Source organism: Haliaeetus albicilla, chromosome 7 (assembly GCF_947461875.1).
Source record: "Haliaeetus albicilla chromosome 7, bHalAlb1.1, whole genome shotgun sequence".
Lineage (NCBI taxonomy): Eukaryota > Metazoa > Chordata > Aves > Accipitriformes > Accipitridae > Haliaeetus > Haliaeetus albicilla.
The window spans coordinates 38,323,800-38,348,251 of NC_091489.1; the positions used below are offsets into that span (position 1 = coordinate 38,323,800).

The following is a 24,452-nucleotide window of genomic DNA, read 5'->3' on the forward strand; positions in this document are numbered from 1 at the left end:
ACATACTGCCCAGGCCCAGTCAAAACCAAATTACATGGGAAAACCTCCCTCACCTCACGGGGGTGTATAATGCAGCAATGCAGCAGCTTGGGAAAGGCTAAGTGCCATTTCTTGTCCGGACTAGTCAAGTCCTCTGGGCATCCCACCAATGCTTAAAACCTTCTGCCTACATATTGGTCTCTGTCCCACACCCATATGATGATATATACAGCCCAGCCATTCAGGGCCTGGAAAAATCTGCTTTTCTGCAGGCTTGCTGTATGTGTAGAAAATGACACCAAGCCCGATGCTCACAGCTGGAGTGAGTGAGTGTGCGTGCGTGTGTGTGTGTCTGTCTGTCTCTCTCTCTCTCTCAATCAGGGATAAATAAGAACACACAAGCCATGAAACTTCACCCAATATCTCAGCTACCTGAAAGGCTGTATGCAGCAAAGTATTTTCCAGTAAATTTCCTCCAGTCCTTAGAGCTCATTTCTGCCCCAGTTTGGCAGGACTGGCTATGTCCTAACCTGCCTCTCATTTACCGCCTCTTGTTTGCTCTTGTTTTCCTCTGCAGCCGGCAGGCACCTTACTGAACTGCTCCCAAATGCATTTGAGGGGCAATGGTGTGTCGCTCATCCTTGTAAGGGTAGCCAAGGGCTCTGACAGCTATGCCAAGCGAGGCACTGCAAAACTGGACTTCAGGACCATCTGCTAGGCTACCTGGATAAACGCCAAGAGCTTCCAGAGGTAGCAGGACTGAAAAGTCAGTCACAGTATCCCTTATGATAAATGCTTTTTAATGTTGAGGTTCTGTGTGGTATGTGTGGCATGTGGAGCAGAAGGGTTTCAGCGGCCCCTGGGACACCTTGGAGAACTCACCACTGCTTTCACAACCAGCAAGCAGGATTACTTCAGCTGCCTCCAGCTCACGCCAGAAAAGCTTCACACCTCTCTGTCAAAAGACAGCTATAGATTACATGAAAGCTGCAGCAAGAGAAGCTGCTCAGATGCATTAAGCGGTTGCATCCCTGAGCCAACCAGGTCTCTTATGCCTGAAGATTAACAGCCACTTTCACGGAAGCCGTGGATTAACGTAAATGTCACCACCTTGTAAATAAGACAGCATTGCTTTGCCCTAATTCCTGAAAACTAGGTAGTATCCACCTTTCATTTTAATGGTCTGAATTTTGGAATTGCTATACCCTCTTTAAGTAGGTTTTTTCCACTGCTGTGTGTCTTTGAATGCGTTCCTAATCACGCTTGACACGTTGGCTGCCGTCTTCAGTGTGGTTGCTAGCATTTTTAATGGGTACTCTATTTACGGAGAAAGCAGCTGCCAGACTGGAAGGAAAATCTTGCTCTCGTTGTTTTGTTATTGCAATAACTTGCACTGAAATAAATCTAATAAACTTGTGACACACTGAGCGTTAGGATCCCGGAATGAACTGTGGAATGGGTGCATCCTAATGGCATCAGCGCCGTAATTTATTTTCTCCCCGTTTGCCAGCCCAAGTCAGTGAAAAGCGTACATCGGACGAATCCTACGGCTGGCAAGAGAGGTATCTGAGGAGAGCACCCCTTCCCCCCGAGAAGGTAACGGGGCACGCCTAGAGCAGGAGCTGGCGCCGGCCGTTCGGGCTGAAGACGGCGGGGCCGCTCCGCCGAGCAGCAGCGCACAGCGTCCTGCCCGGTTTTAAGCCCGGTCGGTCAGAGGAGGGGCCCGGGCTCCGGGAGCGCCTCGGGAGCCCACCCTGGCTCTCCGTCCTCGGGGCGTCCCTGATGCCGTTGCCGGCTCTTCCCGCTGCGCCCGCCGGGCGGCCAGCCGGGACCGGGGGCCGGACGGCGGGACGGCGTGAGGCGAGCGGCGCCGGGAAGCTCCCCTCTGCCCCGCGGCAGCCCCCGCGCCGCGCAGCACCGCCTCCCGGCCCGGCCCGGGGGAGGATCGCGTCGCCAGGCCGGCCGTGCGGAGCGACCCGGGCCCGGCTGCCGAGGGAAGGCCGGGAGCGGAGCGGGAGGCAGGCGCATGGCGCAGGCGCCTGGCCCCAGGGGGGAGCCGGCTGCGGCGTGAAGGGAGGGGCGGCCCGAGCCGAGCGGAGCGGAGCGGAGCGGCGGGCACAAAGCCGCGGCCCCTCCCCATGCCTCGGCCCGGCCCGGCCGGGGGCGGCTCCCGCCAGCGCTGCCCGTTGCTGGCCGGCGGCGTGAGGCAAGTAAGGGGCGGGTGAGACGCGGGCGCCGGGCGTGCTGCGGGGACCGCGGCCCGGCGGGCCCCCGGTGGTGGGGGACGAGCGGGGCCGCGCCCGCCGGCGCCGGGCGGAGGGGGGCCGCGGCGGCCGTCGGTAAGCCGCCTTCCCGAAAACGCGCCGCGGGAGCGGGAGCGGGCGGGCCGGGGGAGGCGAGGGCCGCGGAGCAGGCCGGGGCCGTGGCGGTAGCGGTGGCGGGCGCGGGCTGGCCCCGGCGGCCGCTGGTGCGGCGGGGCGCTGGGAAGCATCGCCTTCTGCCCCGCCGGGACGCAGGTGAGGAGCCGGGCTGCAGCCGGTGCTCTCTTCCTCACCCCCTTCCCCGCCCCGGGCTGGCTCCTTCCTCCTGCGGCGGCCGCGGCCAAGGGAAGGCCGGGTCGGGGCCCGTCCCCCCGCGGCGGTTCCTGGGGGGCGTCCTCCGGGTGCCGCGCAGCCCGGGCTGGTGGTCCGCCGCTCGGCGCCAGGCCTCTGCGCGGGGGGCTCGGGGCCGCTGCCTGCCCGCCTGCCTGGCGGGGGACTCCCCTGCCTGCCTTTGCCTGCCTGGCTGGGGACCCTCATTGCCCGCTTCCAGCTGTGCCGTCCGGCCAGCCTCCCTCCTGCTGCTCTTCCCTTCTGTGTAACTAGGTCATACAGCCTTGGAAGGAGAGGCTTCGCGCGTGTTCGCAGCGGGGTGCTAACCCAGCTTAGGGCCTGTGGGCAGTACAGCAGTGCACGCTGTAAAGAGTAGTTTAGCCAGGCTTAACGGAGAGTTCTCAGTCTGGGCACCTGCATCCCTTTTCTGACTGGAGTAGGGGTTCCAGGGGCCCAAAAGATGGGGATACAGCGTATGTCTTGCCAGTTCCTCTTCTTCAGTATTTTCTTGTAAATATTACGGTAAAAAATTATTTTAAATCACACAGGTCTGATTTGATATATGTGGAAAAGCAGGTGTGCTTTCTTCTGTTAGCTTGATTCCTCTGTCTTCTCATCCTTCCAAGCTACTTGGCTCTCATTTGTTTTATTTGTTTATTTCCTGAAGCGTAACTCTTAAGCCCTTTTAAGTAAGGAACATCTTTATGTGCCTTTCCCAGCACAGCTCTGTTGATGATGATGATGGCGCAAAACATGATTTCCACCTGGGTATTTCTGTGCGGGCAAAAGCCCCCGGGGGTAAGCAGGACAGTGCTTGCAGGAGTGTCCTTTCTCCATTAGAACATAGCTTGTGGGGAACAGCTGAGGGACTTGTCAAGTGACTCGTTAATTGCGTTTGCAGAAGTGCAGGTTTGCCTAGGTATAGGCTATAAGGCTGATGAGGCAGTGCTTAGAAGGGCAGGTACTTGGAGCTAGCTGTAGACTCTACTGCAACTCCAACTTCAATTCAGCTATGTCTGTGCTGACTCTGTGAGTAATTCTGTGTTTTGCTGGGATAAAATATGCTAACTGCTGTGGAACCAAGCTCTTACCTTTCCTCAGGCCAGATCTATGTTAAGTTTCGTTAGTTTTAGATCTATTTAGCTCTAAAAATATTTAGCTGTTAATAGCTTACTTGGGACCTGAATATTTACCTAAATGAGCAGGAAGACTATGGTACATAGTTGTCTGTTTATCAGAGAGCTACGTGAGAAAATTGTGCTGTGGTTCTGAAGATGTTTATATGGAACAGTCCCCTGAGTTTTACCATATGTAATCCTATGATGTATTTAACTTCATTGAAAGGATTTGTATTCAATCCACTGCCTTGTTCTTTGTGTTAATTAAAAACATAAACTAAGTAATAAATACCAAGAATATCAGCAATATTGACTCTTCTGAAAATAATGGTTGAACATCCATGTGGAATGAGATTCCTATATGTGTCTAGGAACGGACTTTCACCAGATGGGTTCTGAGGCTGACTTTTTTTTCTTCAAGGGATTTCCGTAGGTTTCAGTCTGTTTATATTTGGTAAACTTGTAAATTGATTTTTTGTTTGTTTGGTTTTGCCCCTCAGCAGGTTTGGAATCAGAGAGTACTGTTGTAAATGGGCTTCCAGGGTAAGGTATCCCTGGTAGGTCAATCTGTCAAGGCTGGTTTGTGCAGTAGCTGAAATGTAGGTTTCCTCTCTGTTTAAGACTTTAAAAGGACAGCTAGCATAAATATTAGGCTGTGCTGAGAAATTGATCCTGTTAAGCTTCAGGATTTCAAGGTTGCTTGAAAAACTTCTGGTGGCTTGGGAGACTTTTGTGCTGAATAGGGTACAAACCTAGGAACGCATGATCTCTGCTATTCACACCACAGGTGGCCCAGCTGTGGGGTTGTTTGGTGGGGTTGTATTTTTTTTGTGTGTGTTTTTTGTTGTTGGGGTTTTTTTTGTGGTGGTTTGTTGTTTTTTTTTTTTTTTCCCCAGAAGTTCAAATTCTCTTGCGTCAGGGCTATGCTACGTGAGTGGTATGAGGCTGTGCTGGCCAGGGGTTTGCTGGCAGCCTGTGCTCCTGGCGTGGCTGGATAAGGTGTGTCGAGGGGCTCTTGTGGCTGACTTTGGTGGATTGCTCTATCACCCTGATATACTCCCAGCCAACTTGGTGTCCCTTGCTCCAGCTCTGAGGCCCTGGGAGGTGTGGTTGTGGTCTTTGTGTGAAACTCTGCTCCAGTGTCCCCCTCCCTAGCTCACTGAAACATATAGTGTGTGATCAGCTGTGTGAGTGGTTTGGTGTGTGGCTAACAGGACCAGGAAAGTTGGCTCTTGTTTGTCTAATGTAGAAGATGACTCTAGCTCTTTTACTTAAGGCTCAGGGCATTTTTGGATTGTTTCTAAGGATAGATCAAACATAGTAGTTACTAAGGCACTGAATCAATAGTATGGTGACTGAATTTTTCACAAGGGAGCTACTGCTTTTAAAAAAGAAAAACAAAAAAAGGCAGAACAGTACTGTCAATATAGCAGTTGAAGAGCTTCTGTTATCTACTAGAATAATGTAGCTGTCACATCATAGTGATAAGTAATGTAAATCATCTCCCATCAGCAGGAAGGAACTGATAAGAGTACTATATGAAGTAGATGTGGTCTTGGTCATTCTCTTAGCAAACATTAATAAGCTGTGTCTGCAGTTTCATAGCCCTGTAGGATCACTGAGGGCCTCTGGATCAGGAGCTGAAAGGGGCTTAACAGCAAAATCATGGTCTTACCTTCCAGACATAGTGACTCCAAGCACAGAGTGGAGCCACATACGGAAAACTGGTTCTGTGGTCATGTGTCTTGCAGGCTCCATGGTTGTGCAGGACTTGCCTGTGGCTCTAAATACTTGGCATACCATACGGATCTTGAAAATAAGAGGTTTACGTACCTCTAATCTGTAATTGGAGATTTATCGAGATGTGTCTTAAAAAACCTCTAAAATTCCTTACTTAAGAGTTGCTTGGGGAAAATGCTAAGCAGAGTCAAGTGTTGCCCGTTAAACTGTTTTGTTCAAGTTGCTTATCATTCAATTAGTAGTGTGTATCAGGAGAGGGGATGGAAGTGTAACTAAATACTTGGCACCTTGTGTTATTTTGTCATTGTGTAGCAAAACACAGAGGTGATGTAGTAGGAATTGGATGGATATGGGGCTCTAATTTCCAATACGTGTCTTAGTTTAGAACACTGAGAATAAATTATTCCTGACACAAAATGCTACAGAAGACACTTAATGCAATACAGTTATCCTGTATCTTCTTATGGAGCACATTAGTGAGAGCTGGAAGGGTTGTCATGTCCCCTTCTTAGCATTTATGGTGCTTATGACCTAGAGTAGGACTACTTACGGTCATTAGTTTTATCTGATGTTCTACCACCTGCAGTTACCCAATGCTAAGGCACACTGGTTCAGCCTACCATACTTGTTCAGGAGCCTGAGTATTTGCAGGTTGAGCAGGACAAGGAGAAGGGGCTGGCAGGGATGTGGAATTTTCTTTGTCTCTTGGCTGCTGTGAGCCGCAACACGGTTTGTTTGTGGAAGGGCGGCTGCTACTGCTTCGCATTCTTGGCTGTAGAATCTGAAGTGCTTATGTGGTCTGATCCTGCTTTTGGTCTGGGCTCTGTGTGATACTTACCTGGCAGGGGAGACATTCTGTTCTATAACCCAGCCTGTTTTAATTTGGCTTAGAGGGCCTCTTGTAGATAGACCAAGACAAACACGTACGGTCTTTCCTCTGCCTTCTTGTTCCGCAATGCTGCCACAGAAATGAGAGGTGATGAAGGACCTACCAGGCATCATGGCGAGTCCTGGCCCACAGCCGCCTCCACACTGGACCTCCTGCCCTGAAAAGCACCTGCTCTCCCAGCTGATGATGTGGTTGGCAAGATGGAGACAAAGGTTTGTGCAGTGTGGAAGCACAAGTCCTTTCCTCATCCAGGCGCTGCACTGCGCTGCTTGACCCAGTCACGGCAGCCCTTGTGGAAAGCGTGTGTAAAGCACGCGCTGCCGCTCCGCGAGCAGGTGGTGCATGTGGAGCTGCCCTGTGAGAGTACAGTAACAGGGAGGCGTTCACGCAGCACAGGCCGTTTTGTGAGATGTCACCCTGTGGCCTGCAGCGCTTTGTCAGAGAGGGTAAGGGTCGACTCGCTAAGCAGCAAACGTTGTCCTGACGAGTGTGCTCCTCCAGCCTGCCCAGCTCAGTGGCAGTGGGCCTGCACCTGTGGGGCTGGCTGGTGGTGGTGGAGGTGAGGGCCTCCCCCTCTGTGGCAGTGGCCTGCGTCCCCTGCGGTCCCTGTGGTGTGGGCAGGCATGGCGGGCCCCAGGCTGTCCCCATCGCTCCAGCAGCTCTGGCCCAGGCTCCCCTTTGATGCCCTGCTTGTGGAAGCAGGGCTGGTCTGCCTTTCACGTTCGTAGGGTGTCATGGCTGAGAAGAGCTCCTGGGTGGGAGCTGGGTGAGGAGGAGGAGGTTGGTGAAGGGGCTGGTGGCCGAGAGAGGAGCTGTGTGGCTCAGCACTGGGTGGGGGGGGGTTACTCCAAAACCCACACCCGGTGCCCGAGGAGGCAGAGGAAGCAGAGCAGGAGCCTCAGCACAGAAGTGTTAGTAACTGCCTTTTTTTCAGGCAAGTGTTGTTGCCTAAAGTTTTCAGGCAAAACAAAAAGCAGAGTAATATAGCATAGTATTCCCCAGATCTCTAATGCTTGGAAAGTCTGTTGTTTGTGAGGATCATTCCTCAGTTGAAGGAGGGCAGGCCGAGTTCTCCTCTCTTGACAGTAAGTTTTATACTTGCTCTGTTAACTTCAAGAGAGGTGCTCCTGAATTTATGCTATTAGTTGTGAATGCTGAATCAGGCCCAAGAGCTTGGTTTTATCCTTGTAACTTTTTGTTGCCTTTTATAGTTTTTATGAGCTTATGTATGTAAAACCCATGCTTAACTCTTTTAAATAAAAATGCAAATTTTGCAGGGTGGCTAAAGTCATGCTTCTGTCTGTTTTGGTTTTTTCCTCACGTATCATTTATTGAAAGTTTGCAGGAAGATTTAAATGTGTTCTCTAAGAAAAGTGACTAAATTTGATTGTCTCGTAATTGCAAGACTGATCATATATCCATTTGTTGTGTGCTTAGGAGAAGTTGGGGAATGTTTTTTTGTCTGCTATTCACTCTAAGTTAGTTTGATTTGCAAATATTTGAAAATGGTCATCTATCTACTGCAATGCTTTGAAAAGCAGCTGGCTGATAAAGCAGGTGTGAATTTTTGGTGGTTTTGTTCTTCTGCCTTGAGATCAGCAGAGAAATTACACATAGAGGAAAAGAATTTGTGGAGCTGCAGTCATGTTCTCTTGGGTAGGTTCATTCTGTTCTTTTTGGAAATGCTGTTCTAAAGAATTAGCTCTGTCAAGAATTACTGAGCATTAATGCTATACTGTTATCTTTGAAGCTGGTAGGGATTCTGCCGTCAGTGTGAATATGGGAAAGGAGTATGAAATCTTGCCATGATAGAGGGAAAGCAGCAAAAGGAAGCTACTGGAGTCCTACCAGTCCTTTGGCAGGAATAACAGTATCTTGTGATATGTAATTATCATACATTATTTGGAATTAGCGAACCCATTTGTGTTGGGTGTTGCATGAAAAGACTGTTAATGGTGCTGGACCATGGAGGATTCTGGCCTGTGAAGATGATGTATAACAAGAGGGTAGGATGAGACAAAGGAAGTGCATTTTTCCTCCCAATCTTGGAACAGGGTTTCCAAGATAGCCTTGTAAACGAAAATTCTTGGCAGATGTCTTACCTGTGACTTGTCTCTGAAGAGTAACAGCCCTGTGTTGCACATAAGCAGGTGTTGTCTTCCTGAGTTCTGAAAAGTCTGGAAGCACTGAATCGTATGATATTTAAAAACTAAGGGACAAATCCTTAGCTGCAAATTACTGTTGCTCCATTATAACCAGTGGAGCACTGCAAATTGACTCTGGTGAGCGGTGCTAATAATCATCTCCCCCAATCTCATATATACAGGCTTAGAGGCAGAAACAACTTTATTCTGATGGGCTTTCCTCAAAAAAAAAAAAAAAAAAAAAAAAAAAGGCAGCTATTCTTGCTCCTCACTCCACCAGCTCCAGAATGTGAATGTCATCTGGCCAAATGCCCAGGACTAAACACAGGGCTCTAAAGACAGTCTCACAAGTGGCTTGTAAAGGAAAAGAAAAACCAAAAACTTTTTGGACTTTTAAATGGTTCTCTTACTTTTTTTGCATCCAAAATGATGTCTTTGGCTTCTACTTTATATTTGCTGAATACAAATCTGTGCTTTCCAGTAATTAACTCCACGGCTTTTTGACCCCGACTTTGTTGAAACATACTTCCAACATGAAAATAACCCAAAGTCTTACTGGTTTTCTTTTCATGCATGATGTGTATTACATATGCTGACATTCCGTTTCTTAACTTGCTTGCAGATCCATAGCCTTGTCGCTATCTTAATCCTTAATAGTTTCTCTTAATGGGTGATGCTTTTTGAGCATATGCCAAAACCTGTATTTAAATACATTTGAGAATGAATGCGTGGAAGCAATGGAAGTATTTTTCTTGCCTGACTTGACTGTGTTTCTCACTGAGCTTACTGGTTCAGATGAAGACTCAGAGCTGTGGAGCTTGTGAGGATAGCAGAAGGCAGGTTTGAATGAGTGATCAGAGCAGCTCATTGAGTCAGTGCATGGAGAAATGTTATTTACCTTCAAGAGTACCCTCTGTTATCTTCCTGCCCTGCACATGCCTGGTCAGGTGCTTAAGGCAAAAGCCAAATGTTCTGTCATGGGGTGGGTTTCTCCTGTGTGCAGTAGTGGACAGAATTGCCAGCTGTTGTTTTCCAGCTCAGTCTGTGCCCCTGGGCCAATGTGGCAAGGTGCTGCCTTTTACTTAAGCTGCATGCTGATTCTGTAAGTGAGCCTTGTGATAACTTTAACTTAGGAATTAAATAAGGCCCAGACTGAGGTCTTGGTATGCCTGCTGCCAGTTTTGGATCTGCTTGTGTGGGAAACTGCTCACCACTTTTTGCGAAGAAGTTAAATTTTTAAACTGAATTTATGTTTCTTCTTTGTTTTATGGTTGTATTTAAAAAAAAACAAACCATAACCTTCACAAAAATAAGCATGCATCCTTTTGGCAGCTGGGGCCTTGGCATGCTTTATGACGCATAACTTGCGGAGACTGTAATTTCTTAGGAAAACAGTTAGATACTCGCAACTATGAGATGCCAACACTCAGTAAATTCTTGTAATAAGCTATTTTAGCTACAGCTGGGGCTTTAAAAAATAATAATTTCTTCACAGTATTCATGGTAGTTAATACAAGATGAGAAATCATAATTTGAACACTTTGAATAGCTTGGGAGAAGGAAGCCAAGGTTCTTGCAGTGTGTTTGCTAAGGATCACACCTGTTGGTTTGCCTGTCCGGGAACCTGCAGGGTGCTGTGGATTATTTAAATTATGTATGCCCATGTGCCACAGTATAACCCCAACTTTGTACATAAGCTTTCCTAGCGTCTATCTAGAGACAGCTGTTTAAAATGGTAGTTGTTCTGGAAGTTGGCAAGAGTTCAGTTTTGGGAGTTGTGAGTAGAAAATGTGAATTTTCAGTCCTGTGACTTTTACTGCTAGTAGTTTGAACTTGATTGATTTAAATAGTAGCTGCAGTAAAACTCATATCCTGACGTGTTTCTCTGAACATGTGTTAGACCTGGGAGTTGCTGCTGAAGTCTTCATAAACTGCTTTTAAATAATTGAAATTTTAGAAAATTATCTTTGAGCCATGAGTGAACTTTTCCAGTAGTTAAGTGTGTTGGACTTGTAAAACTGTTTAGTTAAGTCAGTTACGAATGTAGGTCAAGAGTCTGCTAGCCCCTCTCCCATGTCCCAGAAAGGTGCCATCCCTGCCTGCCCTGCCATGTGAGAAATAGACTATGGCTCTACTTTGAAGTGGGATAGAATTCAGGAACTTTTAATGCAATAAAAACAATGAACAAAAGTTAGTGCATAGCAGCAATGTTAGAGTCTTACCAACTTGTCATGAGAAATTATGCAGAAAGCTTCAGTTCTGACTTGTATCAGTGGTCTTCATTTTATATAGTATATACTTCTTTGCAAACTGCATTGCTTGGAATTTTTGGCTTACTTGGTCAGAGAAAAAAAAATTAAGATTCACCATCAAGTGAGCAGCTAGCTTTCCTTTGGTTAATTCAAATTTTCTATTTAGTGGTTCTGTAAAAATTCTTAATTTGTGTTTGTTGCACTGATAAATGCACAGCTCATCCGTTTTGGCAGGAATTCCCTACCAAGATATTCTCAGCATTTGTTTTGCAGTATGTCCCTTTAAAATGTTTAACTTTATTGCAGATTTTTTTCCAGAAGGTATGATCTGCCAAGATAAATATTTGGTTTGTTGTAGTGCGCATTAATTTTTTTGATGGCTATGTGAAAAACGTTATTTCATCCCTTTGTATTTCGTGAATGACTGGACATATGTTAGCTATCACTTGCGGTATATTTCCTATATTGTTAACAGCAGCTCTGGAAGCCAGAGAACTGTTTTAGCTCTATCTTGCATGTCTTGTGTCTTGCTAAAGATAGTATACTAGCATGTGCACACCCTTTTGGCAGACATACCGGGCATTTTCCTTTACTGCTGGTAGTCTTCTATTTGCCATGCCATAGTCTAGACTTGAGAACTATTGCATTTACTACTCCACGGTGAGCTGGAGGCTTTTTTTTTTCTTCATTTAGTATCACGGCCTGAGAGCTATGTCTAAATTCAAGCTTTTATTTAAGGTTTATTTCAGGCCAAGGAATATGTACAATTTCACTGATGCTCTGTGTATTGCTTTTGTAATGTTCTGTGTTTTGCTTAGCATTTAAAGTTGTTTTGCGTGTTTTAAGAACAGACAGTAGGTGATAGTTGTCTTTCAATAGTTAATGTTCTAATAATGGCTAGAACATTATTAGTTCTAAAGTTGACAGTCTAATTAATGATAATGTTCCTGGCAGGCTTTTGGTTACACCGCTGGAGTACAGAATGTAGAACTAAGGAAAAGCCTTAGGATAGTAGTACATTTAACTGAGGATTGCTGGAAGGAGACACTAACTTGGAAGTAGTGAATTGAAGAAATTAGTCTTAATATCAACACATTGTTTCATACCACTTTTTCCTTTACAAAGGCATATGCTTATCAGTGTAGTTAAAACTCCTGCTAGGAGGCAATGAATCAGTTGTGATGGGAAGACTCTTTAGGTTTTTATTTTGGGCCTTCCAGTTCCCATGTGGGTGGACATTGTGTTCCCTGGACAGTTCTGTCAGTCAGGATGTTTCCTTTTCAGGCAGGGATGGGTTTGTAACACTGATTACATGTGTTTCCTCGATGTCGAGGCAGAGTGTGCCCTTTGGGCCCAACAGAATGGGAAGATAGCCTCTATTTCATTCGAGGAAATCTTCATTTGGAATATTTTACTGGTGCATTAAAAGGACAATGAATTTAAGAAAGATAGATCATAGGTTCAGCTCATGTCAGTAAGCTTTCCATTCAGCAAGGTGTTTATACTTTATATATGTATAATTTTAGCTATGGATGGTCCATCAGTTTTTCTCTGTTCATGCTTTTCCTAATTGACGCACTTCATTAAAGGAGCGCTAATGCAGCATAGGCCAACAGATCGTGTTTAATTCTTGAAACTATGGTAAAGGTCCTGACAAAAATAAAACACTAAGTCTAGCAACTTACAGGTTGTATACACTATCCCTGACATCTGTAAAGCCTTATTTAGTCTGAATGTGCAATCTCCACAACAATAGCTCATGTAAAGTTTTGACAAAGTTTGTTATGTATGACGCCGTAGGGTGACTCTTTCAGCGTGTTATGGGATCCCTTGCTTTTATTTATCCCCTGTCTGGTGGCTAGCGTAGAAAGCTGGTTGTCAGTTGAAAGCTTTTTGTCTCAAGCTTGCCAGCTTTTAACTGAACGCAATATGGTTATTTGCCTTGGCCACTTAAACCCATTTCTAGGCTAGCATCTTTTCCCTGCCTTTCAAACAGTCATTAACCCCAGCAAGGCCTTAGACCTTCCTCTTTCAGATCCAGTTCAGCAAAGTACCTGCACTGGAGTCAGTGCCACTCTAGTGTGTTGAGTCCTTGGGTCTGTGTTGTGAATGTGTAGGCTAATTCCAAATTGCACATAAGATGATCATCATTTAAATGCCGGACCTCCCAAGGCTACACATAAATGTCTTGAGTTGTTGGAAAGTGGCTAAGTTATCATTTCCAGGGGCAGTCTCTTAAGTTCCAGCCTTGGTGGTCATGAAATGGCAAATTAAACTGCTACTATTCCAGGCCTGAACATGACATGGTGGTGTTGGTGTAATTTGAATGTAGGTGTGAAATGTGTGAGTGCAAGGCTAGGTATATTTCTGTGTGAATTTATGCATTTGAGGAGATTGGAGAGAGATGCTTTTTTGTGGCGAGCTGATAAGAAGCATGGTAGCTGTTTGAAGGTGCTTGTGTGCTTGGGATGCATTTCTGATCAAGAGATTAATGAGTAGAACTTGTTGAATGTTCACTGAACATGCAAGCTTCAAACAAGTAGCTATTGCTGCTGAATTCTGCAGTGCTGGTACCACAGGGTCGTCTGTGTTTGGTGCTGTACAAAGCAGCAATGGTAGAAAGCTTAGACTAATATGTCACTGGCAGGATGGGCAAAGCGTGGAAGGAGACATGGAATTGCGGTGTGAAAAGTGATTTATATGTTTTTAAAGGTGGATTACAATCTGGGTCTCTTTCCACTATGCATTGCCGGCCGAACAATAGATTCCCTGGATGACGAGAGGGACCACTGCAGTTATATTCTGCAGAATAAAACTTTTATCTGAAGGGGAGAAGGGGAAAAAAATTGGTTCTAGCCCTTCAGGCTAAGAATAAATGTGGGAAACATGAACTGAATGCAGTCAGACTGGCAGCTGACAGCAGCTGCTTCTATAACACTTTGGGCTGTAAAGGCAAGTGAAAGAGCTTTGCACCTGCTTGAACCCTGTAGTGGCATTAGGAAGCCCAACTGATTGTAACAGCCCCTCTGGGCTGTCGAAGGAGGGGATGGGAAGAGTAGACCTGCAGTCCCTCTAGGCTTACGCTTTCCTGGTTGTCAAGGGGTACTTGGCATCAAATGCCAGCTTGAGGGGCATGGGGTGTTGGCCTCAGCAGGGTCTTTCTGGACAGCTCCCGTTGTCCTGTGTGCAGGCCTTGGGGGAGATAATGGAGTATGCTTGATTTCTGTCTTTAGGAGGAGGCTGATACCAGCTCCTTGCTGAGCGTTGTTCATGTTCACCTTCTCCAGTAGGGGTTGGGGTAGGACTTTGCAAGTAGGAGGAGACACAGGACAGTGATCCTGTCCATGGACTGTGAAAGAAAGATATTTCCTCCTTGATTTGCCTTTTGGTGTGATGGTTTTGGAAGGAAGGCAGAATGGGAATGAAATAATGAGTTTTAGGGGTGGATTGAATTCCCCTAGCTCAGTCACAGCAGGTCAAGTTACTCCCTAGAGAGATTTGTGACTCCCCAGAGACATGGGTTTGTTTTTGTGCAGGGGATACATCATAGCTGAGATACAGAAGAATAGAGAGAAATGAACTTGTTGCCGTTTATTTTAAGAGTAGTTGATGCAATTTGAAGGGTTTTTTTCCATGTTGCTGAATTTATACAAAGAGGCTGTATAAAAATAACTGGCACCAGATGTAGAACCAATAAAATAATGCCATGTTAAGTCTTGAAACTGTGGTGTGTAACCCCAAGAACTATTTTCATGCATTGGCAATTTTCTCTTTATTATCTGCAAAAAGTGAATGATGGAATTTGTTAGCTCTTAAACAATTTAATTTTTCATTTGTAAAAGAACCAAGTAAACCTGTATCCCAGTACACTTAGTCCCAGCTCCCCACATGCAATGATTGCCAATGTTTGTTGCTAGCAGTCATGGGAATCTTCTGGTACCAGTGTGTCAGCAAGAATTAAACCTAGAAAATATCTTGTCATCTGACTGCTGCCTCACTTTCTGCATTTTATCGCATTTGATTCAGATCAGAAAGAAAAAAAAAAAAAAGCAACACTAACAAACTCTTTATCTGACCTATGTACATAATGTAACCCCTGATACAGTAAACATGTGGAGTCACCAATGTGGTTTACTTGAGAATGGTCTGCTGTTGTCAGTACTTTGACCCAGTTTCAGTAAATGAGGCTTATTTTCTTCTAAAACACTTATTTTGAAACACTTTGTCCCAGGAGAGAGAAAATAAATTGTTTACACAAGCAAACTAACAGTGGAGAATTAAACACCCACACTTCCTTCTTCAGGAGTTCCCCTGCTAGTAGCTTCTATGAACTCATAAATCCAGCAAGGAAAGAGAAACTTTTAGTAGTAATCAAATGGGTCTTGATGTCACTGCTGATGCTGCTGAGGAAGCAAAGTTTGGTGATGATGATATTCCCTATACCACTGGGGGATCAAAAATAGGTTGGTCAGAGAAGGGAAAACTCTTCATCCCAAAATCTAGGGAGGGGGAGGACCTTCTTTCTTCCTTGTCTGGATGAAGACAGCCTGGGAGAGGCTTTAAGCCTTTCTCTGTACTGTAAGAGCCAGTTGGTGGCTGTAGCATCAGTACCGCCCTTTTTATATATGGGAGTATATATGTCCTGGTCTTTTGAGGGACTTGAGGAAAGAAGCAGATAGGTGAATTATTGGGGTGATCATCTTGGATGACCTTCTCAAATACAGATGTGATATTGGAAGAAGGGGAAGGGACGAGAAGGCTGCTCAAACCTGTGTAAAATGCCAGATCTTGGAGATGTCATATAATATGAAATACATCTGTCTTTCCAGGATGCTTATGCAGATGGCTAGGGAGAATGGGGTGGAAAAGAAGAGCTTTAGTAGGAAGTAGAAAACAGTGAAAACTGCAAAATGTGAAGAGAATTGGGTTGATGGATGGAAGACTTACAGGTACAAGGAAGAAAGCTGACAAAGTCATGGGGTTTCATCCCCCAGCGTTCAGCTGCAAGAGTGAGGGCAAGTTGGGTGTATGGGCTGGGGTAGGAGAGGCTGGGGCTGGTCAGGATAAGTAGATGAGAGGAGAGAGCTAATGATGGACAACCTGATGGAAAAAGGGAAGAGGGCCAGGAAAGCAGCAGTAACCTTTGCATTGTTGATGAATTGCAAGTCAATAGTGACAGAATATGATGGAGGTACCCGAGATGGTTATCAGAGGGAAAAGTTACAGGGAGAGGTCAGAGGGAACAGTTGTCATCTGAAGGAGGATCAAGAAGAGCAACATGAGGACAGGAAGGATGACCTGTGTTTACGTGACTTCGAAGTTACACAGATTGAAACGCAAGCCAGGAAGTTTGGTTGAGGCTAACATTGTCAGTCCCATGGTGTATATATAAAAAACAGGAAGAGGAGTGGAATTAACTTGGGACAGATATTTCAACAGCTTTCAGCTTTGAATTTCCTGGGTTTCACTGGTATGTGTCGTAACCTTTTTGTTTTCCCTATTTAATATTTTTTTCCATAAATAGGATGGAAGAAGAAACAATAAACAGTGTTTATCAGACTAGTATGTCATGTTTGGCTTCTCCTTTGGTGAAAGTATATTTAGAAACTGAATTGTAGATTCTAAATATTTGAGTATCTGAAACTCCCTTGTCCCTCAAAAAAAAAAGCCATCTCCCAAATTAATACCCCCAGCCCCCCAAATATGCAGTAGTTCAGTTTTGGGGGGGGGGGGGAATTTCAGAGCATAGTTGGTCAAAGTTGCGGGTGAATTTTCATGTAAAACAGTCACTCTTTATAACCAGTCTTATAGTCTTGATTCTTATGGGAAATGTACAAGTGCCTCAAATGATTTTGATAATTTAAACTTCCTTCCCAATTTTTCCAAATAGGTCAGGTAGGGGCAATGCATTGTATTGTGCTATCTGCAGACTTTGTTCTGAAGAACTTTTAGATTGCCCTAGTTATGCCTCCCCTCTGCCTCCAACCAGATCCTCAAACAGGCAAGAAATAAAGACTTCAAATTAAGTTTGTTTTCTCCCTGGGATCTTGTGTGTTTTGTTTGGTTTGGTTTTTTGTTTTGTTTTAACTCCTAGTAACATTATGAAATAAGTCTAGCCATTTTATCTCCTGTGATGTGTATACAGCATAGCTGAAAGGACAATGAGAACACTGTGCTTTGGGGTTTATCCTGCTTGCTGTGTTGGCACACTTGTACGACAGTGAGCTGACTCGTGGACATGGCTCAGTCTGTTTTTTCCACTCTGTATAGTCAAAGTGTGGTTCAGGAACAAATTACACATTCTGAGCTTGATGGTAGCTTTCCCTCTACATAATACAGGTTAGCAGCACTGTGTTGTAGTAGTGCAGGAAGTGCGAAGTCTCTAGTGGCGCTAACCCAGTTCACCAGTCTGTCCGTCTAAAGCCGAGACAAACAATTATGCAAGCTTTCTACATTGGGTAGCTTATCTATTCATTGCTAGTGGATCCTAACTAGGTTACATCAGTGAAAACTCTCTCTGGTATAGGCATAAGAGTTTTGCTGTCTGGTATATTTACATGGGAGGTCTTTGTATGGAGAGCAAAGAGTTTGGTTTAATTAAGTGAAAGATTTTCTTGCAGTATTTTCTGTGAACAAAACAAAATAAATAGATCAAGACATAAGCACAGTTCTTTTAAAGTTTTTCTAGTGAAAATTTTCTTTTACTTGATACTCAACTTTATGGTTTGCTGCGTTTGTGCACTGATTCCACAAGAAGAGTTGGTAACCGCTCTGGAAGTGTGCCACAAAAAGTGGTGCTTAAGGCAGCCGATAGTGTTCTGCAAAAATAAGTAGTGAGTACTGAGTGAATAAAGAAGCAAAGTGTCTGTAATGTCTATCATGCAGTTGCACTTTTAAACAGCTGCACAAAAACTTACATGTGACTCTCCTCATATAGACTGTTTGATTACATTAGCCTCTTGGTCAGAAAGCAACAGTGGAAATGTAGCTAATGACATGCAAGTACATTTGTGGATTTGTTTTTTGTTCAAGAACAACTGCATAGCTTGAGTTAGTCACTTGGTGTTGACCTGGTGTAATTCATTATGTAGGAAACTTTGCATTCTTAAATAGGCATGTTGAAAATTGATCCTTTCAAGATCCAAGAATTTCAGTGGATTTACACTAGCTGAAGCAACACTTAGTCTACTTATTTTAGGAGGGAAAAATCAAATTAAATTGCTCTAATTTTTTCCCATTTATTTAAACTTAGATAAATGTTCATGTATCACTCACTAGGTGAGCTGCTAATTTTTTGTACGCATTTTCCAGGGGTAGATAAATAATAGTTGTGGTTTGTTTAGTCAAATTGTCCCTTTAGAAAATGGACATCCAAACTTTTCTTGCTCCTGCTGACACATAGCTCCAATAGTATGTTCAATTGTTTGCTCAGAGTTCAGAGCTTTCTGCCCCTGGAGGTGCTTTCACACCCAGCCTGTGTGTTTGTATACTTAGGCATGTATCATTTGCTAATAAATACAAAGCTGGAAGTTTTATTTATGAATTATTTAAGGTGATGATGCTTTTTGATTTTGTGCTTTCTATTGGCTTATGCAAATCCTGTGTGATGAAAAGTAAAAAAGGGTTTTGGAGGAGTGGGGTGTTCCCACCTCTGTGAAAAACTGATAAAGAAAAAATAATGGTTTACTTCTGATAACTTTTTCTTTCAAAACAAGGAAACAAAAAAGCTAAAAAAAAAAAAAAGCAATCTGGAACATGAGGTCTTATGCTTGATTTTGTTATTTGTAGTGTACTAAATAGAAATTCAGGAAAATACTCCAGTGGTAAATGGGAACACACATACCTTTGTGAAGTCTTGGCAAAAACTAGAGGTTGGAAGGAACTTCCAGAGGTCAGCTAGTCCAGCCCTCCTTCCAGTCCAATCAGGGTGCTCAGGACCTTGGCCCACTGAGTTTTCAGTATCTCCAAAGGTGGTGATACCTCAGCCCCTCTGGGTCCCCGTTCCAGTGTTTGAACGCCCTTGTGGTAAAAATCTTTTTTTCTTATGTTGAGTTGAAAGCTACTGTGTTCCACTTTGCCCTTTGTCTCTTGTCCTTCTAGTAATGTGCTTTTGAGAAGAGTTTGGCTCTCTTCTCTACGCCCTCCCATTAGGGAGTTGTAGACAGCATTAAGATCTCCTAGCAGAGCATTACAGAACAAAGAAAATTTCATTGAAATGAGCCAAATGGGTGTAACACTTCTTCATAGTTTGGGGGTAATGTGTGTTTGTGTGTCTCAGTTGAAGTGAGTTTCCTTCACTCACACTTTTGATATTAATTCTTCTTTTACATGGTCTCCTCCCATTTCTTTGTGATATATCACGCTCCTCCGATCATAGCTTTCTTCCCTATTTATATGCACTGATGACAGTAAAGGGTTATCATATGTCACTCCCATCATTACAGTATCTGAAACTCTGTCAGTGCTAAGTTGTTTACTCCTTGAAAAAACCCTCTGAGGTAGAGCAGTACTGTTCCAAATTTTCATGAGAAACGAAGACTAGTTACGTATCAAAGTTCTCACAGAATCTGAGACCGGTTTCTTAAATCTTCAGAGTGCATTAACCACTGGGACTTTTTGTCTTAATGGAACCGTGCATGGGGTCAAAGAGGGCACACATGCTTCCTGAAATCACAAAAACATCATTCTCTTTTAAAGATGATGCCACGCTGTTTAATTTGTCTCATTTTAGATCCACATGTAACCTGAAAAATGATTCAAATACTCCCCTTGCTGTTGGACTAATTCTTTTAAAAGTGGCTGGAGGATGAGATACCGGCAGGATTTTTAAAGCAATCCAACCTGGGGTGCTGGTAGTGTGATCGTCAACACTAGCCAGTGCTACAGAACGTTATGATGGTTTTCTCCACCGCTGCAAGCAGTGAAGGCTGTTACTTTTGCACTGATGCTACTTTTTGTATTGTTAAGGTAACTTAACCTGCTGGCTAATATGTCATCACATGAGGACTGTGAGGACACTAGTATTGAATACAGGTTTCCACAGCTATAGTATCCTGTGGGTTGTGTGTCTTGGGATGTGTTATTGTGCAGCTCCTTGATACTGTGAACATAGTTTTTGGTGTAGAGCCCAAGTTTATATGGTCCCCCAAATTACTATTTCATGTAATATGCTAATAGCTTGAATAAAGAAAAAGGGGTGAAATTGTTCCAAACTAATACTAAGGGCTAAATTGAGAAGTGGCCTAGGTGGTTACGTGTCTTATTTGAATTTCTTTGTAAAAACTGTTATTAGCCCTTATCATGGACTCAGCTGAAATAAAGCTACTGTGTATTTAACTGCCTTAACTTATTACACTTAGAGGAAGAGCAACCTATGTACTGAAGAGTAGCAACTACTGTCACTGGGAGCTACCTGAAAAACAAGGTGTCAAGCGTACATTTCCGATGACCTGATTCTGTAGCCAATAGGTAAAAACATTAGATCAGTGAGGGTCCAATGGCACAGTTTATGTATTTACTTTTGAATGCATCACATGGAAGATGAGCCTGAGGTCAACACCAGAATAAGAAAATGCTCTTTGTTCCCTAGTTAATCATTGCCTCAATGTCTCATGCTCTGCTGAAGTTGAAGTGCGCAGCAAATGACACTTTCGGCATTTGCGTTCAACCATCTCAGGGTGAGGAGTACAAGCTTTTAAGTAGAGCTTGGAATAACAGATATGCTCAGTGACTTAGAGGTTTCTTCTAGACTCTTCTTGCATACCATTTAGTGCACTATGCTGAACCTTGTTCCAGTTTGTGGACATCGGTGGAGATCTTCCTATTGATTTTATGAAACACAGGCTATAGCTTCTTAGGTGTTGGCTACCTCCTGAACAATAGTTTACTACTTTTAGCTACAGAATTGACTAAAGAATAATCTTTGCAGAACATTTCTTAAGGAATAATGAAACAGCTGCAATTATAAAACAGCTATTTTCTTATAGGGAGGTATCTATTAAGCAGATCACATGCAACAAACACAACTAGAAAGTGCAGTGGCATTATAATTGAAAGAAGCTATGTTTTGTCATTGTTCAGGGCTGTACAAACTATTTAACATTTGATTTTATTATTTTTTTAATAATGAAGAGCCTAAAAGGTATTTAGGGTTATCAATTAATTGGAGGAAAAAAAAAAAAAAAAAAGAAAATGCAGCTTTTGCAGTTCTGTTAATGTCACTTTTCTATCTTGCAATCCATGGCTAATTTTTACTTTTAAGGTCAAACAAACAGCATTTTAGTTCTGTCTACCCTTCCCCCTCACCCCTTCTGTGTGCTGCTTTCAGTAAAAAAAAAAGGAATCCTTTTCAAAGAATTATATGAAGAAGAATTTTTCAAAAGCAATTGTTGCCCAGTGAATTTAAGGTACCAGAAGTCAATTTTGATTTAAAAACAGTTATCATAAGCATGGAGCATCAGCCACATCATCCTGGCTTTTATGTGTGGCTGGCCTGGGTTATTCTGTTGAATTGGAAAAGGTTTGATATGTACCTGCTAATCTTTCTCAAGAGCATCATAGTGGTTTAGTGGAAGAACTGGAAAAGGTTAACTTCATCTGGGGCAGCTTTTGTCCCTAGGCTCTCCCTGTAGCCCAGGAGGGTAGAGGCAGGTTTAGAGGACCTCTGTTAAGTGTCTGTTCTGTGTCCTCCTCTGCAGAGTTACCATTTCCCCGCTGACTGAGAGGCACCTGAGAGATTGTCTCTGAAATAAAGGTAGTCCTTGTTACTGTCTACTTGTGCAATATAAAACTTTGCAAACAAGGAATAGTAGAGCATGTATAGGGTTAATCCATCAGAGGAAGGACCCACAAACCCTGGCAAATAAATGGTAAACTACAAGGCATCTTTCCATATCTAGTGCTGAATTTATCATTGCTTCAAACATGTATACCTCAATCACTAGGTAAGGATACCTTGTATCCAAGAATCCTCTTGCTGTAGTATGGATGCAAGTTCAAGTTTGTTCTGCTATATTATGGTGTTGCAGGATTTCTTTTCCTGTGTATTACAGATTCGCAGAATGGTGATAACGGAGAAAGAATATTGATCATTAAGTACTCCTAAAAATTTACAGATCTGGAGAACTGATAAATACCACATAGTAGTTTTAAGAATGTTGGTGTACATTTTGGCAAGTTCTTAAAAATGTAGGTGAGGGTATCCCTTTCCTTCCATCATGTTGTTTATTTTAGCAGGAACATCTTATTTATACTTTCTCCCATCTATTGAAGTTTTACATATCTATGGATACTGTGCGTGCATTTAATAAACAGTGACATATACTTCAGGTGCTCATTTTCAAAAGCCTTACCTGGCTTTCAGTAGAGTCAGCATACCTGTAATTTTTTTTTTCGAAACATGATGAAATAGAAATTATGGTGGATATCAGTAATTGTTCGGTGCAAAAGAATAAACTACAGAAAAGGATGCTGTACTAGGTGCAGCTATCTAATACCAGAATAAGCATATCTAATCACTTAACCCTAGATCATGGAAATATTTGAGTAGATAGAAGTGTGTAAGCTCACTGAACTGGCAGTAGGTCAGGTCTCTTGCTTCCCCCTTGCTGCATGGAGGAATGTTATCTCTGGGAGTGGTATGATCAGAGCTTTGCTTGGTGCCTCTGTCAGGCAAGAATGTCGGAGTTAGGAGCACTGAAAGCCTCATCCTTTGCTGGGATTCATGGTGCAGGAGATAGAGATATGCTTTTCCCAGGTGCCTACAATAACCCACAGCCAAGCACAGCAGGTGGCTATCTTGTGCATCTCCATCTAGATGCAGGTGCTGTAACCCATCTCCCTCTGCATTTGACTTAATGCTTCATTATGAATTCTTGAAGCTATATTGCACAATTACCTTTTCTTGCTTCTTCCAGGAACTGCAGCTCAATGTTAAATGCTTTTTAAGAGGGTTGAAAACATATTTCTGAATGTTTTCACTTTTATTATTCACTGGTTTTGGCAGGAATAACAAATGGAAATTATGGAAATACTGCAAAGAATTCTAGTTTTGTGAGATATCCAGGCCAGGGAATTTGGGAAGAATATGAACCTCCTGAAAGGTTATCCAAATCGAAGCCAATCTTATAAATGTATTTCTCTGACATGTCTAGAGACAAAACAAGACTTGAATGTATCAATGTACAATCATTCTCTTATTAGAGATGTGGTAGTATCCTTCACGATTAAATGCTGTGCCAAAGGAAATGACTTGGGTTTTTATTCCTTTTCAGTAATGTGGAAAGTATGCCATGGGAGCAAGCAGGAAGAGGTTGTTTAGTGGAATAGAGGAAGAAGAAACTGTTTGGAAAGAGTGCAGAGAGACAGCACTAGCAGCAAACATAATCCTCTTGGTAGTGTGCCATTTTCAGCAAAGCTTAAGGATTGGATTTTCTGAGGCATTCGGTGTTTGCCTAACTGTACACTCCAATTGGAAAGAGTGATACAATGTCTGTTTGTGTCAGTGGGAGCAGAGTCAAGCCAACTCTTGCACACTTTTCAGATAGGATTTTCAGATACTTTCATTTCTTCATTTATGACTTCAGCATAGATAAAAGAAGTGGGTAGACAGCTGTGAGACAGCAGATCTATCCGAAATCTAATGGGACTCAAAACCTCTCCTGAGAGTGCCATGCAGAAACAAGTTCAAGTAATTCTTCCTTATCCCTTATTCTCTTAAAAGGCTGCCAGTGAGTAGGATCTGGAATCAAGGGTCAAAAATAAGCCTACAGGCAAAAGGTTGGTTGAGGCAGGAGTGTTGACCAGCTGAAACCAGATGTAGAAAGATCAATGCGTAAGTTTAGCAGTGATGTTCCCACTTTAGATTCTAAAGTCAGATAAATATACCAAGCCTGATGCCTGGACTGGTTCACAGCCCCTGAAGATCCAAGTCTGTCTAGGTAGTAGTTCCTTAAGCAGTTGCTGATATTTTATGGCTTAATGCATAGTGAGGTGAAGGAGTCCTTGGAAAGATGGCTGTGATTTTAACAACATTGTTATGTTGTGTTAACCAGGATGCGGAGCATTGATACTTCAGGATACAAATACAGGTGTCAGAAAAGATCAGCCAAGGAAACTGAGAACAGCTGTGACCTGTAATAAATAAGCAAGTTGACAATGTTGGGAGCTGAAGAGTAACCTCTGCATGATACAGTTTGGTATCTAGGAGAACATCGCTGTAAGTCAAAGCTGTGAACGGGCAGGGCAGTTTGCCAGCTATTTGTTTTAGGAAGGAGGACTACTAGGAAAAAAGCAGCCATACTGCATCCAAGTGAGGGTCTATCTAGCCCATTATCCTCCTGGTTATAAGGAGGATATGAGGTTACAACCCTGTAAACTCTTCACTGCACCTTCAGATGCTACACCTTGCTCCTCAGACTCATTTGCCTGTTCTTAACCATCAGTTCTGCCTCAGGATTCACAGCTGCACTGCACCTTTCCCTCACATTCACATGAGCCAAGGCTGTGTTGGGCCCTGGCTAAGTTCTGGCTGTCCCCAGGGAGGTGGGTACTGGTGCTAGCAGCCCCAGAATCTCTTCTGCTTGAGGAGATCAGAGACTTCTGCAGACTCTGGGGTCACACTGCTGGCTGGGCTCTGGCCTCTTCTGTGCAGGCCTCCAAGAAGTTCAGGAAGGCCCAGATGGCTGAGGCTGCCAGCCCAGGAGTGGGCAAGTGCTCAGTGGCCTTCACAAGCTGCCCCA

At 43.8% G+C, this 24,452-nt stretch overlaps 2 protein-coding genes across 5 annotated transcripts in view; one reads left to right on the forward strand and one right to left on the reverse strand.

The window, feature by feature from the left end:
- Window positions 1–1,589: 1,589 nt before the first annotated feature.
- On the reverse strand, window positions 1,590–2,777 carry LOC138685783 (basic proline-rich protein-like). Its single transcript, XM_069786124.1, has one exon. The coding sequence runs from the start codon at window positions 2,775–2,777 to the stop codon at window positions 1,590–1,592; it is 1,188 nt and encodes a 395-aa protein (XP_069642225.1).
- Window positions 1,940–24,452, forward strand: part of RIN2 (Ras and Rab interactor 2) — an 82,616-nt gene continuing 60,103 nt past the window's right edge. The window contains exon 1 of one of the 4 annotated variants that reach the window (XM_069787793.1): window positions 1,940–2,185. Coding sequence is in view for 1 of the 4 variants with exons in the window: in XM_069787792.1 (XP_069643893.1) it covers window positions 6,518–6,529 (12 nt within the window). In the remaining 3 variants the exon portion in view is untranslated. The other 3 variants (XM_069787794.1, XM_069787795.1, XM_069787792.1) reach the window with 3 other exon arrangements.

Coding starts and splice junctions, on each gene's coding strand:
- LOC138685783 (XM_069786124.1), bottom strand. CDS start 2,777: ATGAGGGTCCCCAGCCAGGCAGGCAAAGGCAGGCAGGGGAGTCCCCCG.